General features: G+C 42.9%; 1 protein-coding gene across 1 annotated transcript in view; it reads left to right on the forward strand.

Moving 5' to 3' along the window:
* The window catches only part of kiaa1549la (KIAA1549-like a), a gene marked incomplete at its 5' end in the record, with an annotated part of 101,663 nt that overhangs the window by 68,492 nt on the left and 12,479 nt on the right, over window positions 1-20,692 (forward strand). Inside the window, 5 exons of the mRNA XM_079293488.1 lie at window positions 2,998-3,191; window positions 9,632-9,777; window positions 15,429-15,553; window positions 17,364-17,584; window positions 19,369-19,501. Coding sequence (XP_079149614.1) covers window positions 2,998-3,191; window positions 9,632-9,777; window positions 15,429-15,553; window positions 17,364-17,584; window positions 19,369-19,501 — 819 coding nt within the window. The remainder of the gene's footprint in view (window positions 1-2,997; window positions 3,192-9,631; window positions 9,778-15,428; window positions 15,554-17,363; window positions 17,585-19,368; window positions 19,502-20,692) is intronic.

Consider the following 20,692-nt stretch of genomic DNA (forward strand, 5'->3'; position numbering starts at 1 on the left):
TTGAATTTGTAGAGAAAACATTGTTTTTCTCACATGCCTCCGCGGCGGACAAGGTTTTGGTGGGGGTGCATAATGCTTGGGAAGTAGTGAGTGCTAATATTATTATGCTGCGTGAGTAAACGGGTGTTTGCATGTAGTTTGCTGTTTGTAAAGCGGCATCCATTTACTTCAATTCATCAAGACTTTTCTCCATTTAATCTATCATTGTGTCGTTTTTACTTTTACTATTAAGCTTGAACAGAAAGGGATCATTGAGCAACCCCCCCCCCCCCCCAAAAAAGGCATGATACCATGATACCAAAACTTGACCAATCAGAATTTATTGTGTAAGTTCGTAGTCAGGAACATTTACACTTGACTGAGATCTGATCACAATGCATTGAAGCCTGAGGTAACTGCAGTCAATATTACATGAATGCTTACCAGAACCCTCAGCAAAAAATAGTAGACTCCATTAAATTGATCGACTGTGTGTATTTGTGTGTCTTTATTCATGCGTGTGATCTGCTCCCAGCCCACTCTCACTATCCATCACCATGCAGGACAAGCTAAAGCTGCTGCTGATCGATACTATGGTTTATATTAGCTCTGCATGTGTGTTTAAGCATTACAGAGTGATTCTGACCTCATCGCTCTGCACGTCCGCTGCGCAGTCGGAACATTCTTCAAAATGGCTTTTGCTCCCTCTGTGGCTCCTTATTTATGCGTGAGAGCCTCAGATATCCGGCTTCTGTGTGGAGTACAATAGTGGGCGGAATCAGCGAAAGTAGAGGCAATCCATTTTCCATTTGTAAGCTGTTCGATGGAAGTACAATGCAGTGGCTGCCATTTGAAGGCCTCTCTGTATTTTTGCAGTTTGCTGCATCATGCCCCACACCTGTCCATGGGAGGAGTTTTTCAAACCAGTGCTGTTGTGCGCCCCAGTCCACCCTGCTCTGTGTCTTTTTTCACTTCTTCAATGTACCCACTCTTCTTTTTTTTTTTGGCAGGCAGCTCTGTGTGCCACTATTCGCCGTGCTAGAGCTGAATCTAAATCAATATGGCTGCGGGGGGAGTAGAGCATATATTGTCCATCTGCTGTACCTCATCAAGCTGCTGTTGGCTGTTGCTCTGAGTTAAAATTAGACAAGAGGAGAAGCTTCTGTTTGACAGAGCGGGCAGGGAAAGTAACCACCCGCCTCCTGCTGCCCTTTGTTCGCTGGTCACAAACACACGCGAGCAGCTAAGCTCCCCCTCAACCTATGAACAGCACGAGGCCACAGGCAAATTAATGTTTGCGCTCTCCATGCATCGTTCACACGATAGAGTCAAAACTGTCAACATACATCACTTCAGCGGGTAAAAGGTGCATGCACTACCACACATGATCCATATATAATGCCATGGTGCGCTCTCTCTCTCCCTCTAATCGCTCTAATGTCAATGTGTGTCTGCGTTCAAATACCAGCATCTATCAATTTCCTGACACTCATCCGTGACGGCAGCCTCGTGTGTTTGAGCTAGCTGATGGCACAGCGGTGTGTGTATGACTGATGAATTATTGACAGCGCCGTCAGCCGGATGCCAACGCTGCCGAATCTCACATGCACTCAGAATTTAGCACGCATCATCAATGCATTAGGCGTCCCATTTCCGGGGCCCTAAAAATAGAAGGCAAAAAACAAATCTGGGTTTCGGCAGATTAGTTGTGTAACTTAAATGGGGCCTTTATTCCCCCCCCCCTCCTCTCTTACTCTATTCCGTAATGTGAAGGGCATTAAGCAATACAAAGAATGTGTCCAGGCCTCGGAGGCTTTAGCAAAACACATAATCGGCTACCTCTCTCTCTCTTTGTCTCTCTATGCCAAAACCCCCTGACTTCAAAGGTGCTGTTAAGCTTTATTATTTATTTTTTATCCAACTTTTTCATTATGCCAGCCGTGGTGTTCGGAGAGCGATAAAAACTAGTTCCCGTGGAGGTGCATTCAATTACCTTTATCTGAAATTGAGGCACCGCTTATCTTGGAGGTTTTTACTTTATTATTCAGGAGACTAAGTCACGTTAGCTGTAAGCAGCTCTGTCATCCATTCAGCTGTCCAGCTCTTTACTGGTGATCAGATCACAGTTACAACAGACGTGATCCATTTGGTGCTTTTTTTTTTCATTTGTTGCTGTATTAAAAAGTAGTTCATTTTACTCCACACAGCAGGTTTATTTTTATTTTGAAGGACAGCGTTACATCATGCTGTAACCACAACCGCATCACTGATGCATTACTGTTTCGTCTTTCTAAGGCGGCATTTTATGTTGTAAAATGAGATGACGCAAATTTGGCACCGTGTATTTGGTGAAACTGAATGGGAATTGGATGTTTCTGCTCTGCTGCAGCAAATCGCATGTCCCAAAGGCAGAAATTCATTTTATTTATTTGTGATGGTGCCCTCTTGTTTTCACAGAGCATTTTCTCAAACATGTCTTGGGGAAATAACATTCACGCTATGTGCATCTGTCAGCTGTTGTGTGCTCTGACTGTTGAATTTATCTTGCGACTCCATACCATTTTGATACTCTCTTACCAACATTAGCTCTAGTTTGCTATACATGCATTGTGGTGTGTGCTAGATCTGTTGTGGCTGCTTTATCACCCATTATTGTGGCTTATACATTACATTGACACTACTTCCAGTACTTTCATAGCATTTATCAGGCTGTACTGTGTAGTAAAGATGAAAAACTGCACTGTGGAACTGTATCTTGTGTTGCCTTTTGCTGTCTTTGCATGTGCTTCATTTCCTGAAAACCCGCTGCTTGTTTTTATGCATCGAGTGGCTTTTGGTCCATCGAATCCAACAGGCAAACTGAAAACAAAAGCACATTTTATAAACACAAGAAATACAAAGTTTTAAAAAGTATGCTCCACAATTCAGCATTGATCTACAAGCTGCAGTAGCTGGGACCTTGTACAACTCAAGTGGTTTTTCTGACTCCCGGTGTGTGTTATCCTTTTCCCCTGCCAGCCTGTCCAGGGCTTCGACTACGCCAAGAAGCACATGGGTCGAACCGGTGACGACGCAGTCTCCGTTACCAAGGAGACGCTGGTGCTGGGGCTGCCTGTACGAGATGCTCCACTGTCGCTGTCATTAGATAAGAAGGTCCACCTGGACGGGACCGCCAGCAAGAGGCCTCCATCTGCTGACATACACAAAGGAGGGTAAGACGGGTTCCTGGCTGCCGAAATGTGTTCTGATCTGTCTGGTTTGGATCTGTTTAGTAGTTTACAGTAGTACAGTACAGTAGCTCACAATTTGGATATCAGCTAATCATTATTATCATGTACGACATTTGATTTTTGCCGATATCCGATATGCCGCTGTATCCAACTAATTTTGTCTGAATGCCGACTGCAGATAAAATGAAGTTCGTCCTGTAGTGGAATTAACACATTATTATTATGCTTTCTTACCATATCATTATGCCTTTTTACAATAAAATAAATAAAATGCAATGCTTTTTAAAATGTTCACATAGACTGGGCAAAATAAGAAAACGACTTCAACTTAAGTTACGTGTAAAAAAACGTTTTTTTTAACTGGTGCCTGTTTGTTCTTCACAAATTCATCATAACCGTTGAGGTGCGGGTTCTTCAGAGGGCTCCTCGTCGCATAACCGACGCTGAGCAATCACTGCAAAGAGCAACTTTACTGTCCATTTCGGACACTTTAAGAACCTTCCTCAAAAAAGACAAGGTATTATTTGTGGATCAATTCGCTTAGAAACCCTCCACCCATAATATTAGTAGTAGTAGTATGTAAAGTCAAAGTCAAATATCTTCCCCGGCCAGCTCGATAAACTGTCCATCTGTCATTTAGCGCTGGGCATGTATGTACAGTACAGTCGATTTCAGAGCTTTTTCACTGAAGATAGCTGCCTGCTGCTGCTGTAAACGGGTTTGGTGAGACTGAACCAAATATTGTTGACGACAGGAAAGGAAAGAGACTCGGGTGATAACTCTCCCGTTAGTTTGTCAAGACCGTCCCCTTTCATGTTACGGCCATTTTAACCATTATTGACAGAGAAATATTCATTTGTTCAGCTAAAAGTTATTTCAATGTCTACCAACTAAAAGCATTGGTATGGGTGTCAGCTTTGAAACCCACATATTGTTTGCAATAATTTGACTCTGATTATGAGTTTCAGAACACTCAACCGTTGGTGGGGAGAGAATTTGGGGTTTCTGCTTTGCTGTCACTGATTGCTGTAGTAACAAACCGTCATTAATACTCAATGTGATGAATGCCAGAAAAGAGGCCACTTCCATCACACTGCTGACATCATCATACATAATTCAATACAAACGTAGATGTGTTGGCAAAGCCTGCCCGTTCAAATCAGCCTGAGCTCAGCAGACGTATTGTCCCCGGCTGGAAGCCCAGCGAAGGGGGAACCGCAAAGTTCCACCAGCAGCTGTTTCAGTCGGTGTACATGCCGGCGACACAACCCCGAGCTTTTTAGCGGGACATCACTGTTTGTTCGCGCATCGCAGTGTTAAGCCAGAGAGAAGCCAACAGCAAGCAGCGCACAGATTGATATGATCTGAAGATGAGTCCAGTGTTAACAAGAAGCTGTTTGGAGACAGTCAGAGGACAAAATGGATTTACACACATATTTAGATGAAGCAAAGTACTGGGAGTTTAGAACTGCTGATTTTGACAGTGCTGAAACACTGATTGCAAAAGCAAAAGAGAAGTAAAGGTGCCACATGGATGGACATAGCATGAATAGACAACTGCAACAGTCATTTTGAGCTGTTATCAGGCCAACACATATCTGAGCCGTGGTCTGACACACATCTCTGGTGGGTTGGAAAGGTTTCCTTTAAGCACCTTTAACAGATTTTTACTGGTTTAACCCCAGAGATTTTAGAATGAAATATACAGAAATGATTAAAACATTTTGTGTACAAGAAGCTGGTGTGGGTGGGGTGGGGGGGGGGGGGGGGGTTATTACTTGGGATGATTCACAGTGTACATTGCGAGGCAGCTTGGTTCTCGTGAGATCACACGAATATCCGTCTTGTCCGGACAATAGCGGTTCCTAAAGAGGTTAATGTAGATGCTGCAAGAGCTTCAGGTATTTTTGAACTGGAGAGTATTTCATAATTTATAGAAGAGCAAAGACACTGAAGGCTTTTCTCTGTTGAAAATATGTTTCGGCTCTTCTCCCCGACACACAGATGCAGCTGCATTGAATAGGTGTGTCAAGATTGTTGAAGCCACAAACTGAGATTCACCTTTTTAAGTCCAGGTGATTCTGTGGTAGAATAACATTTTTGGATTTTTATGATTTTCTCGTAATTTTCAGTAAAAAAAAAACGTTTTTTGAAGGAAACTGTCCTCATTTGCAAGAATCACCAGTGCTGGATTTGAATACTTCCTGCAAATGAATGAATGTCGAGCCTCGGCTCGGCTCTCGCCCACACATATTTTGGAAATGCGGGTGAGATGGAATTAGATGCTGCCAAATATTGCAACCCTGACTGATTTTCAGGAGGGGAAAAAAGACTTGCAAATCCATTATGTAGTGTGCAGGTAATTATCTACAGGACAAATAAATGCAAAAAGAATTTGTCTTCAGAAGAAAACCGAGCCTGGTGTCCCTCAAATCCAGAACAACAAGCAGTTGAGAAGTGTTGGCACCTTACTTTTACTGAAAGAAAATGTATGTTTTTTGCAACTTAATTTCACAGTTCACTGAATGATATTTGAGTTGTTTTGTTTTCAAAGTGGAGACAAAATTCAAGTACACCAATCAGTTCCCAGCGTCAAACTAAAATAGCTAATGCTTGTCCTGATCTAAACTGTCAGCTACACAGATGTCCATTCATCCTCGCAGGCACAGAGAACCTAAAGTGGATTAGACTGGTGTACTGTATGTCTGGGATAAAATGTAGATCAGAGCCGGGATGAGCGATATTGTAAAATGTAGGGGGACTGCTGCTAATCTTTATGTTTTATGGAATTCGTCTCATTTTGGCATTTCATTTGGAGTCCATATATTTCATCTGTCTCTGCACGAGTCAATACTTCCTGCACTAATCCTCTTTACTGTCCTCTATTTTAGAAGCGTGATTTGTCATATGATTTTGAAACATTTGTCGCAATCGCACAGTTTAAAATGTATTTACCAAAATGTGCAAACAGTCCTATTCCCAACAGACTTCGCAGGGATTACGAGTTTTAATCTGTTTCGAAACCGAAAGCATTAAGAAGAGAGTGATGAAAACATTATAGTTATATATTTTTTAAACTTCTCAGACATTTCTCTACTAGAAGAAGGTACACCCACACACCAGCCCGGCATTGAGTGGTGACATCTGTCCTCCGGGAGGTTTGGAGTCATAAATGAGATGCGGCATGCCTCCTCTCACAGAAATGCAAATTCAGAAACGCGTGCGCAAGACGGTGCCTCATATTTACACGCTGCTAAACGGAAACCAGATAGAGGTGGGATTAGTTGTCGAGGAGGATAAACACATGTATATTTATAACCTCGGCTGTGGCCAGAGGGACCCGTTCAGCGTTTTTTTTTATTCAAACGTATTGTTCGGTTCGTCATGCGTACCGACCCGTGAGCCTCGTACCGAACGGTCTTTCACTCGTTAAGTATCCCTATCGGATACTCTATATCAATAGTGAGGCGTAAACTGAGATTTCAGAAGCTAACGTTGGATGTTTAGCATTAAAGTACAGTTGGGTCTGATGGGAATGTCTTTAGTGTTACAGGTGTTTGGTAACCGATATGTTAACCTGGCGATGAAGTTAGAGGAAAAGTTATTTGATGAGCAAAATAATTACTGTTAAAGTGGGGAACATGGATGTTTGCGCCATATTTGTTTGTTCTTGAGACATTTCATGTGACATCTGTAGAGCCACGCTGCTTGCATAGCTAGAAATATTCATTCACTCTGTAATTAAGTCAATTCAGTGTGTTATCCCATGCCATTTTAAACAGAATTTACACTGCAGTTAATAAAAAAGAAAAATGATACACATCCCACGATTGAAAAGAAGCTCGGAGAAAAATAAAAAATCCTGTACACCACATGCCCAGTTGTCAAAATAAATAGATGATAAAGACATAAGCAATGTTCGAAATCACTCTCTTTGTATTTCACAGATGTGACTCTCGACCAGTCAGGGATGCTAAATGATGATGATTAGTAAGTGTTTGAAATCTCATTTTACTGCTCACTATAGACTAAACTATTGATCGCATCATATGGAGTAGTGAATGAGTGAACAAGGGATTGATTTATAAAACACAGACATACAGTAGGTTGACTTTTTGATGCATGTTTTTAATTGGCGCATAAAGGGGTGGAAAGGTAGGAAATCTGAAAGAATCTTGATTTCTTTATTTATTTTTTGCGCGGCTGAGGTGGAAAATTTGGTGTATCCAAAGCAAAGCACGTGACAAAGTGAAATGAAAACAGATTGAGCGAATAAATGCTGAGCATGCAACTGCTTATCCCCGATAACCAACTCTGAGTAATCAAATACTGGTAGTGGATGGAAGCAAGCATTCAAAAATACATTTGGATGGAAACCATAGACAGCCTGTCACTAATTACATTAAAGATTGCTTTACACTATTCAAATAGCCCAGTGAGTCATGGCAGTCTTGAAATGAGTCAGCATTAACAACACCAGGTCCCTGATATATACCAGGTATATACAACCAATGGCAGTCCACAAAACATAAATATTACTTGATATTTCATATCATCCCTTTAATTCATCTCTATACAACACATACATTATAGCATCGTATCTGCACTTTTTCTTTAAATATGTTGGGATGTATGTCTCCCACACATTCACATAGTAACTCAAATATAGTAAAATATCTAAAAAGTACAAGATTTGACATTCCCCACAATACAATGTTGACATGTTCAAACTAAACAATATTTTGGTCAGTGTTATATTAATACAAACGATATAAGTTTCCAAAAAGGCATATGGTCCATCACTCTGTCACACCAAAACAATTATTTAATATCATGTAGCTACATCTGTACGTATTACAAAAAACACTTACTTTGAATCATAATGTGTCTGCGAGTTATTTAATGTTGTCTTGTATTTTCTTGAAACAAGATAAGTTTGCCTGCAAAGATAATTGTAGTGAAATCAACTGTGCTGTGTTCTCGACACATCAGGAGGGATGTGATCTGCACCTCAAGCAGGTGAAACTGTGTTGCAAACTACAGCTGCAGATTGTTCACTTGTCTGAGAGAAGAGAAAGGTGCAGACTGAATGCTAACCACGGGGCCAAGGACTGGAGCATTCATCCTGCTCACTGCATCCTCCCGAGAGCTACAGTGTGTGAGGCACAAACGAGAAAAAAGAGAGAGAGGAGAGGCACGGAGAGGAACATTACTTTCCAGCGGCGTGATTATCGATTCTGTTGCTCCTCTCTTTGGCCTTCCCACTCACACATTTACATGGAACACACGCTGTTATTTCTCCTCCATCCCTCCGGCTCTTCGCTTTAATACCTCATGACTTTTACTGCGACCCGGCCAGCGATTGACCGCTGCTCAGGCTGCACTCCGTGTGAATGGTGAGTGTGTGTGTGTGTGTGTGTAGTCACACACGGGGTATCGGCCTCGCCTGTGGCTCTGTAATGTCCGGTCTCGCTGATTTGTGCATCTCGCACCACCTGTAGACAGGCCTGTCACTTTGTGTAGCTGCTGCGGCTTACATGCCCCAAGGCTGTGAATGTGTGTGTGTGTGTGTGTGTGTGTGTGTGTGGAGAGAGTGTCCTGTACATGGTATGTGTGCCTGGTTTGTCTGAGGCAAGAACAAACTATGTCTTCATATATGTTTCTGCTTGAATGTATTGACTCTTCTAGAGTCAAGTGTGTGTGTGTGTGTGTGTGCGTGTGTGTGTGCGCATGTGTGTGTGTGTGTGTGTGTGTGTGTGTGTGACATACATGCATACTGAGCTGTTAAGGCCCTTGGCTGTTGAAGAAACTGCCCGACAAAATCAGGATTGCTGCTCGTCTTTTCACGAAACGACAAGCTTTGAGGAACTTTTCATCACAAAGTTATTTTCAAGGCATTCCAGCTTGCCTTGAATGTCCCTACATTTTCTGTGCTTTCATACAACATGCTTCTTTGATGGGATCTTATCGATAACAAAACATTATTACTTCATTACTAAATATTACAACGAACTTCAGTACAGTACAACAATACAGGAGTCGTATGGTTGGCCCAGTTAGCAGGTAATGTTAGCATTTATGAGCCACAATCGCAGCACCATTGATGAGATTGTTCAGTTGTCTGGCAACCAGGGGCGGGACAAGAGAGGGTTAAATTACATTACTTTGAATTTCACATTCCAGCTGGTTTTCACATTTGGAATGATAGTAGTTTTGGAGTACAGTTTCTATTATTTGTATGTCTTTTTATCCATTACACATATGCACACCCATGATCTTGTTTTTTTAATTATTTTTAAAGTTAACAGTGTGTTGCCAGCATTAACTGTGAGATGATGCACTGCTTGTGTACACACAAGAGATTCACAAGCCTTCCCTTCTCCTTCCTCCCTGGCCTCTCTCTGTTGCCATGGATACTGCAGGCGGTTGCCAAGCGAGGAGGACGGCTCGGTGTCAAGTAGCGGCTCCGGGAAGCTGAACACGAGCAAGAGCTCCTCGGCACGAAGGACGGCGACCGGCAGCAGCAGCAAGAACGGCAAGGAGGAGCTCCACAAGAGGAGCACCAACGGTGAGGAGGAGAGGAAATATGGAGGGGGGGGGGGGGGTTAAGAGATAGACAGAAAGATACAGGGAAACAGTGAGGGAGGGAAAGGAATATGTGACGGACAAATATTTCGATGGATAGACAGACCCATACGCTGATAGATGGATAGCGAGAGATGAATTCTGTCTCTCCTTTACTTTTGCACCCACCACAGAGTCAATCACCCCCCCCCCCCACCCCCACATTCTCATACTGTAATATTTCACCCAAAGAAAAATTTCTATGAGCTCATGAAACACACATGTGTACAGGGTGAGCAGTGACTGAGCCTGCCGCTGCATCATTGTAACTGTCGGTGACGACGCGTATACTCATCACGTCGTTTTGCTCACACACACATTGCGGTCATCGGCCGATCTGAATCAAAACAGACATGCCAGTTGTTTGTATTGAAGTATTTCAGTTTTTTTTATTTGGCTTACTTCCTTCCATGATACAAAGCTGAAAATGCAGTAAGAGATAAAAGCCAGCGGTTGGCAGTGCCATGTGCCTTAAGTTACTTTTGAGTAGAATCACAGAGGAAAGTCAGGAAAGTGGGGGAGTTGTCAGAGAGTTGTGACAGCACACTGTCAGATTAGGTGTTATTCAAATCCATACAACCCACAGCATACGCTTTGTGCCTCAGAAAAATGACTCATCGTTAAACCTGTGACACTCAGAGGGATCCTCATCCTGGCTGAAAAGACATTGATGCGCTGTGTAGCTATTAAAAACAAATTAGCACTGTAATTTTCCCCTCATCGTTATTATTGGGGTTGTGGGTACATTAGCAATTATCTCCATCAAGCCAGAGATGCACGCTGACAACACATTTTCCATTTCAACCAACGTCAACACAAAACGGATAAAAACGCAGCAGGCATGACTGCCACGACTACTTAATGAAGTACTCGGTAGGGTGCAACAGAGCACACTACTGAATGGAGAGTGGGCCACACCCATCAGTGATGCTCGGGCAAACTTTCAGCCAGGGAGAGCAGTCGACTGCTAATCAGCCCAACACGCTTAACGACAGAATAGGTTGTTTCGTACTAACGTAGTTAAGTTCAAGTCAGTCAACGTGTTGCCTTTTGGTTTCACACGGGACATGAACAGCGGCCTCCTGGGTGAAGGTCATGTTTGTTTTCCCTTCTGTAAAGTTTAGATTTCTTTTTAGCTAACAATTACAATGAAGTTGCACTTGTTAGCTACTATATGGTAAGTACTTGTGTTCTTACTTACTACTTATGTTCCCAGTGTGCATCACATTTACAGTATGTTTTAAAGAAAGGAAGTGGCAGAACCATTAGAAGAAATAGATAACTCCACATTTTAAAATGCAATTCTATATGTCTGCACAATGCATTACTGTTAACATGCATACATTGGAGTAGTATTCATCTATACAGCTATACAACAGGACTATTAGATACACACACTTTTATCTGCAGCACCAGTAATCAGTGGTGGCATTAATGTAGTGCATCTTTGACATGACTTGTTCAACAGATTACCGAGCAGATCTTTTCCCAGCGGTGCAGACTCACAATTGGTTGCATATGCATTGCTCTGATCACTGATAAGGCTGCAACATCGCTTATGCTCAATGACATTCTAGGACGCTGTGATTTTTTTCAATCTCTTTTGCATCAGCAAGCCAAAGATCACAGTAATTTGTGTGATTTATAGTGTTTATGGAAGCGAACGAACGGATACCCGGAGGGGAGGATGAATAATTATTTAAATGTCTCACTACTGTTCACAGAGAACCGGCGATGGACTGAACTGATGATAGAAAAAATGAAAAGAGAGACAGGATAAAGGCAGACTGGAGTGCTGTTTAAGACAATTACAGATAAATACAACTGTAAATCCAGGAAAGTAGAAGCATAGATCATATGAAGGACAGTCAAATATAGTATGGATAAAAATAAGACAAAATCAGTGTGGAGATGAAATATAATTTAAATGCATTTCATAATAACCTCTGTAATACAACAGGAGAATATTGGACAAGTTGCCTCCAATTCTTCTTTTCACTTGCATGCGTTTGGTGCTCTGGTTACTTTTTTGATTTAAAGCTAATTCGATTTTTTTAGTCTTGTCTGACATTTTCAGCTTTTCTGGCAGCTGTTATGTGATTTGAAGGTTAGAATGGGCTGATGTAGTTGCTGTGATTTTATTGCCCGGGTTAAAGAAATAGTTTGACATTTTGGACAATAAGCTTATTATTAACTTTCCTGCAGAAAGTAAGTTGAGATGACAAATACCACTCCCATGTCAGCACACTAAGTATGCCAGGAGCTGGTTAGCTTGGCTTAGCATGAGGACCTTGCTCTCTCTAAATTTAAAACATGTCAGCACCTCGAGAGCTTGTTGATTTATACACTGTATCTCATTTGTTTAATCTGCAGTCAAACAGAAGTGTAAGATTTCAAATTGGGGTTCAAATTCTGGAATGTTTTTCTTGGTGACCAGAGTCAACTGGCTCTGTCCATAATGAATGTACGGACATGAAAGTGGTATCCACTCTGCTGTTTATTAAGATTTAAATTACAGCAGCATCTGTGAGGTGTCATTTGGGCATTGATGGTGGCAGACAATGATGATGGACACATTCTCACTAGTCAGTCACAGATGCTGCAGAAACATCAGCAATTAAAGGAGTATGGACACATGGTTGCTCTCATGGTGTATATAAAGACACAAAAGCAGGACATTCCCCCAGGATCCTGCTCTTTATGTCCCGTGTGAAACCAAATCACTGTTGACATATTTTACTGTAGTTCTGTTACGTAATTTACGAACTTTACGATCGCAACAATCGCACATATTTTAACCCAAAACACGATCTTTTCCTAAGCCCAACCAAGTTGTTTTGTTGTATAAGTAAACCTAAAAACCAACATTGGAAGTTTACTTTGAAATGAGACTGTATGCATGAAAGGAGCGAAAACTGACACGCCGTCCTTGACAAGTCCAAATCGTATGCTAGAGGGGAACGTAGAGCGTCATACTTTGAAGCGCAGGGCCACTAACCAAGCGTAGGTATTTCACGAGTTGACAATTGATCTTCATCCTCAGATCAATCCTTGGCCTTCTCTCTGTAGAGTGTCATGTTAATGATACTGGCCTTTTGGTAATCTGTAAGGTGTAAATGCAAAGTATGTTTATGTCCTACACATAGTTATATAACAAAATGGATACATCAACTTTAAAAAAAACAGTAGTAGAAATGGTTTCACAGCAGCCGCCGGTGTTCAGAGTACACGTTGTTTACATGCAGTGTCGCGGTTTCCGATCTGGTTTACGGCCTCTGCCGCTCGTGACGCCACCTGTCCTGACCTTAGCTGTTACGCTCTTAATAGGCGGTGCGGGAGGGAGCAGCAAATGGAGCGTGCTGAGCTGCAGCCAGAAATAATGGTGACAGTGTGGGCTTTAGAGCTGAGTTAATGGCAGACTGTTGTAGCCCTACAACGAAGCAATCTGCCATATGATGTCAGACAGGGAGTGAGTCACAGTGGACCCAGTACAGCACAACCCTGTCCATCTGCTGCTCCCTGCAATACCATGCACACAAATACATAGAGCCTCATATACTGTAAGAAGCAGACCACACGCCACACAGCTGATGTTTTCTCATCAAGCCAAACAACATGAAACTGCAGAGACCTGAACACAATTAGTAGAGCTTTGGTACTACTCCTGGACCTGTCTGCGGCGTTTGACACTGTTAACCACCAGATCCTCCTATCCACCCTTGAGGGGATGGCCGTCTCAGGCTCTGCACTCTCGCTACCTGACAGGTCGATCCTACCAGGTGACATGGAGGGGGGCCGTGTCGGAACCACGCATGCTGACTACGGGGGTTCCACAAGGCTCAGTCCTGGGGCCCCTTCTCTTCTCGCTCTACACAACATCTTTGGGTTCTGTTATTCGCTCGCATGACTTCTCTTACCATTGTTATGCCGATGACACCCAGCTGGTCTTGTCATTTCCTCCCGGGGACACTCAAGTGGAGGTACGCATCGCTGCGTGCTTGGCTGACATCTCGAAGTGGATGACGACACACCACCTCAAGCTCAACCTGGACAAAACCGAGTTACTGTTCCTCCCGAGACCTGTCCATCACCATTGATGATACCGTGGTGACGCCAACTCGAACTGCGAGAAACCTGGGTGTGACCCTGGACGACCAACTGTCGTTCTCAGCAAACATTGCATCGGTTACACGCTCCTGCAGATTCCTGCTCTACAACATGAGGAGGATTCGCCCCTTCCTCACTGATGAGACGGCGCAGGTGCTCATCCAGGCTCTTGTCATCTCCCGCCTGGACTACTGCAATTCACTACTTGCCGGAGCCCCGGCGTCGCCCATCAGACCTCTGGAGCTTGTCCAGAAAGCTGCAGCTCACCTGGTGTTCAATCGCTCCAAGTTCCCCTACACAACTTGCCTTCTCCGTTCTCTACACTGGCTACCTATAAGAGCTCGCATCCAGTTTAAGACTCTGGTGCTAGCCTACAGGGCAGGGAAAGGAACAGCTCCTTCCTATCTCCAGGCCATGGTCAAGCCCTACACCCCCGCCCGACCACTTCGCTCTGCTACCACGGGGCGACTGGTTGCCCCGTCGCTCAGAGGTCCCTACGGCCGATCGACCCGGTCACGGCTGTTTTCTGTCCTGGCCCCTCAGTGGTGGAATGAACTCCCCACTGACGTCAGGACGGCAGAGTCGCTGCCCATCTTTCGGTGCAGGCTGAAAACTCACCTCTTCAAGAAGGCCTACCCGTAGCCTTCCGCTTAGCACTACATCTATTGTATTCATACTAGCTTATTGCACTTATTGTTTTCATATTAGTTTGTGGCACTTACTGCATTCGTTTGTTTCTGCACTGTACATTGGCGCTGGTTTATGCTCTTAGATGCTTGTTTGAAGAAAGGAGATGCACTTATTACTTCTGGTGACGAGTTGTTCTCTCGAAAACCGATGTTGAATACACTTATTGTAAGTCGCTTTGGATAAAAGCGTCTGCTAAATGACTGTAATGTAATGTAATGTAATCTAAATTTGGATGGTTGTCCTGATACATTTGTCCTGAGACAAATGGCATTATTTTGGAGTGCATAGCAGGGCCAACGTAAGCATAGAAACAACAGGGAGAAAGCAGAAAAGCCAACTTTCACAATTGTGCATGAACACCCTGGTACCAATACATACAATTGTCTCACACAACAAACACACACACACACACAGCCCCTACGCTACATCGAAGCAATCCTATTATATTCTTGTTTGGTTGCTAACTTTCATCATTTACTGGGTAGTGTTTTTCTGCTAGTCCCGAAACAACACCTGAGTGTTAACATGTACTGAATGAAACATTAACATTTTGGGAAATAATAGATAGCACTCTCATATTTGTCTGTTCAATACAAGGCTGCAGTCAGCTTATGTAGCTTCACTTAACAGCATAGTTCACCCCCAAATCCTGCAAGCTTTCCCCCTAATTTGACAATCATACTCAGCGTTTTGAACAAAATTGCTGTGTGAATAATGTGGGAACTGACTGAATTTGTGATCATGTAATAATGTAATGCCTCTGTCTGACTCTTGCTAACCTGTTTGTCTTCCTCCCAGACCCGTACGAAGACCATTCTGGCTCTCTGCGTCTCATCACCATTAAACCCATGACTGCTCAGCCAACCTACTCCTACCCCACCGCCTCATCCCACAGTCAAGACTCTGTGGTCCTCAACGGGGAGGTGAGTCCGCGCACACACACACACACACACACACACACACACACTGATATATACGTAATGTACACACACCCTCAAGGCTTCATCGCACTCAGCTGTGAGGTGAGAATGCAGTACTGACAGTACAAGGCAGAGCAAAAACTATACTCATAACATGAACGACTCATAACATTATGAGTCACACATATACAGCACAGCAGCATTTTGTAGTTGCGTACGTAAATATGGCAGATGTTTTCCAGTCTTATTGTTTGGCAATGTGTTGCAATAGAAATTACAACTTAAAAAAGAAAACGTTTTGGATAAATCAGGGTTGACAGCTCACGCTCTCACACTGCCCAAGCAGATCTCACTCTAAATAAGCTACTCCTTGTATGAAACATACTGTGAAGGTTGGGCTTTGTCTGCATACAGCGCGCAGGATGCCTCGCTGTTATCCGCATTTCAGCACCAACATTGGTCCTTGAAGGGCCAGTGTGTAAAACGTCGGGGCATCTATGAACAGAAATAAAATATAATATTCACAACTATATTTTCATTAGTTTATAATCACCTGAGACTAAGAATATTTGTGTTTTCATTAGCTTAGAATGAGCCGTTTGTATCTACATATAGAGCAGGTCCTCTTCACAGAGTCCACCATGTTGCACCGTAATGTTTCTACAGTCGCTCAAAATGGACAATCCCAACACTGGCCTTTCTTGATTTCCAATTACCTGAAGGCCACCGTAGTTCTTTGACAAGATTGTGAAACTGCGGTAACGTGAGCCGAGGAGTGAAAAACAATGGCACCACCAGCAGCCGCCTGACTTCTGTTGTTCCTATAGTAGTGTTATTATGATAAGGACAGCTCACATTATTGCAGTCTTGGAAAGGAAGGAGTGGACAGAGGGTAGTTACAATCTGCAACCAAAAGATGCCACCAAAAGTTAAAGTTAGCGTGGTTGAACCAGGTCGCAACCTCCGGTTCTTTTTGGTCCATTTAGAGTAAAACAGGCTTTAGGGTGTGGCTACCTTGTGATTGACAGGTCACTACCAGAGCCATATATATTGCAAAAAAACAAGATGGCGATAGTCAAAATCCAAGATGGCGGCGGCCAAAAAGCCGAGCCAGCGGGTGACGTCACTAGGATTCTGTCCACTTCTTATATACAGTCTATGGGTTCAACACATTTGCAGTATGATGGTGATGTCTGCGAAGGGGTACTTCAGTTCATATGACAGGGCTGTCGAGGAACATCAGCTTCATGCTATAAGTGCTTCATGTTACATTCATCAGTTTCAGGCGTATGCTGCCCTTCCTGTACTGTAGTATTGTCGTAACATTTCCTCATTGCACTGGTGCTGAATTTAGCTGTTGCTACAAAACCTCTCCCCTCCTAATCTCTCGCCCCTGTCACTTTCCTGGCCATCCAGTACATCCGCTCTCCTTATTCCACCTCTACGTCTCTGCAGCCGGGAGAGCGATACAATGGCTGATGATGAATCATCCCCCAATCTATTAACATAAGACCACAAAATCCCCTCGGGGGGGCTCTCTAGTTTTCCAGTTCATCTGCAATTGATTGGGTGCGCATTAGCAGAAGAATATCATGTTCAGGGTGTGACACGTTCTCTGATTATCGAGCTGTAGGGAATGTTTGTTGAAACACATTGATCCATCTTGGAACAGACGGATCCTTCCTTGTTTTGGGCACGAAGAAGATAGGGCAAAAAACCTTTGGAAAAATTGAACAGTTCATCATACGAAATGGCAACAGCGCTCTGTTTGTGCCCTCTACTTGAATTCAACACTGGAATGGATTGTTTGCAGGCAAACCATAGCGGACTGAAGCAGAAGTCGGACATCGAGCAGTACAGGAACAAACTGCGGCAGAAGGCCCGGAGGAAGGGCTATGGAGAGTTCTCTCTGTCCGAGACCGGCAGCCACGGTTACAGTCACCGCAACGCCAGGCACGGTCGGCACGACAACGGGCTCAAGGAGCCAATGACTGCTGAGGAGAAGAGGGCCTCTTTCGCAGGATGTCATAAGAGGTATGGAGTAGACATCGAAAACATAGGAATGTTCCTTTACTCACAGGCTTCATTGGCCATTACTGCACCGCAGATGGCTCAACAAATCAAAAGGAATCAAGCGATGTAGAAATGTTTGACAGTTAAAATATTCGAGTTCCCTGTTAAAGCGGAGTCCAATGTTCATTATTACAGCATATGAAAGTTTTTCATCATTATTGATGCACTAAAATCATTTTAGGCAGTGCTTAACATGCTTTCCAACAAGAATTATACATCTACTGTAGATGTGTAGCTGTGGAGCATAGTTGCTAAGCAACTGTGGGTGATATTTGGTCAGCACATTAATATTTTAAGTGTCTGTTTTGCTTCTCTCTGTCCACTAACTGATTCAGCACATCCGACCTTTTGCATAGTTCATGCATCCTTTGAGATTTGCCGTTCAGGCAAAGAAAAGCACTTATTTGCAGAAAATCTGTGGATGTCACAGTTCGGAGTAGTTTGATTGACTAGTTGATGTCTGGGATTCAAAGTGCAGAAGCAGCATTAACCACCTAAAGCAGGGGTCTCAAACTCATTTTCACTCCGGCCACATCAGCATCATGGTCGCCCACAAAGGGCCGGTTGTAAATGTAACTACTCGTAACATATTGGTAAATAACTGTCTCTGCATTTGATTATTGTTTATTCAAGTGTAAAAATATTGTACATGCAGTTCTATAAATGTAAAAATATATTTAAGCACATTTCCGTTATTATAACTTAAATCATTTTAATTGAGGGTTAAGAAACCCACATTACTCTATCAAAGATCAAACTATTAAAGAAAATATCAAAGACAAATATCAAACACAAGTTATTACAATAACTTTGTTCAAAGCTTAAAATCCTTTCAAGGGTGCGTTTGCACAATCCCACGTGAAGTATTTCATGTGTTTTAAAGTTTATTAAAGTAGTCTTCAATGTACTCACAATACATTCCATGTCAAATGTACAGTAACCAGCCAAAGAGCTGCTTCTATGACTGTTTAAGTATCTCATCATTTTGACTTTCTATTTCATAATTTTGACTTTCATTCTCATAATTTAGACTTTCAATCTCATAATTTTGACTTTCAATTCCATCATTTTGACTTTCAATCTCATTTTGACTTTCTATCATAATTTTGACTTTCTATCTCATAGTTATGACTTTCTATCATAGTTATGACTTTCTATCTCATCATTTCGACTATGGGGATATTTTTATTATCAAGTCTAACAAATTAATATATCTATATTTTTTTACTTTCTTTTTTTTTTTTTGCTGGCGGATTCGCCACATAAAATGGCGTGGCGGGCCGGATTCGGCCCACGGGCCGGGAGTTTGAGACCCCTGTCCTAAAGGGTTTTTAAGCACATTTTTGCCTGACGGAATTCCTGCTTTTGCACACTGTTCGTTTTTATCACCCGTCACATGGTTCCTTTCTTCAAAAGTTTGATCGATTTAATCGGTTTGGTCAAATAAAAGATTGATTAATCAGGTAAAACTGAGCACAAGATTTCCCAACATATTAAATGAATCCACACAAAGCCTAAAGTAAATTGAGGGTAAATATTATTAGCAATAAACCGTGACTGGAGTTTTGTATGTGGACAACAGCAAGTTCTGTTTTAGATTTTCCGTGATTTTTCGATTTTTTCGAAGTTTTCTGACCCCAAATTCTCCTCCAAAATTCAGAGAATACGAATATACAATATGAACCTGAGCTATAGTTGCTGTATTGTGAGTGTTTTTTTCTCCTTTTCTTACGCCTGTCCATCAGGTACTTCCACCCACGGGAGCCCGCCTACTGGAGCCGGCAGTCTCTGAGCAGCCCAAGCCCAGTAGAGACAGAGATGGACCTGCTGTTGCTGAGAGAAAGATCCAGGAGGGGCATCCGAAACAACGGCTACGATGTGAGTAACGTCGCGAGGTCACGGACCTTCTGATGAAAGCCTGAGTCTTTGTTCTTCCTTGTAGTTTTAAACGCTCAGGCCAGAAAGGAGGTCTATAAAGTGCGCTGAAGAGCACGTCAGAAAAAGCAGGAAAAGACAGCGAATAAAAACATTTTAGTGATTTGAAGCACCTCTATAAGTTTGTGTGGAGGATGTGAGGGACCTACTGTCAAAAAATACCCAGAGGCAAGACCATGCAAAGCTTTGAGGAATTTAGAAGATGGATCCTGTAACAAATTGTAATGCAGCAGCTGAGGTCCGACCCCTGACCCGGTGAGTCACACAGAGTGATGATGATGAGACCGCTGCTGGATCCTTCTTCCCTGAAGGCTCTCATGATGGCTGTGGCAAAGTAAAGCTCTTCCACTTTTGTCAAACGAATAAAATAATCTCCTGGTTGCATTTATGACTTTAATCCTTTCTTCCCCGCCTTCTCTGATGCCGTGAGCTCACACCTAGGGGATTATCAAATCACCTCCCGATGAACTTCATAAACCTGCACCCAACAGAGAGATAAAGACAGAGGAAGGGAGCCGGACGGGGAGGAAATTACATTTAAAGATGAAGGAAAAAGCGATTTCTTCATTAATACATCGAGCAGAATATGGAGAAAGGGGGAGATAAAATGGGCACAGATCGCGTGAGCGCGAGTGAGATCTCTTTATGCTGCTCCTCCGCTGCACCACAGTAACAGCAGTGACCGCGCTACGACTGAATGCCAATGAGTGTGAATATGATTCTGGCCTATTCATGAATTCAGATGGGAGGCGCGATAGCAGTTAACAGCCTTGGAAGTGCCAAACGACACAAGGAGAGCAGAGTGTGTTTGTGGGTAATGATACAGGTACGTAGAACCTAGTCGGTTTGGTTTTCGTGCTTTAGAACTGTCGCTTTGTACAACACACCTCAGTGCGCTGTATTCACGTTGGTTTGGAGCTGGAGCTGGTTTGCCTGCTTCATGTTTGTGGGTTTGCGCTGTTTTGGCTTTTCTCCAGGTATATTCGGGGATTCAATGTGGTCAGGCTGGGTAATCATTTTATATTATTATTTCTTATTTCTTATTGCGATTAGTGGAATGATATGAACAGATTCCGTTATCCATGCTGATTTTATTAAAAACTGACAATATGAGTTACTGAAGTTTTTGTCAAA

The sequence above is a fragment of the Melanostigma gelatinosum genome (assembly GCF_949748355.1).
Source record: "Melanostigma gelatinosum genome assembly, chromosome: 1".
In the NCBI taxonomy this organism is placed as follows: Eukaryota; Metazoa; Chordata; class Actinopteri; order Perciformes; family Zoarcidae; genus Melanostigma; species Melanostigma gelatinosum.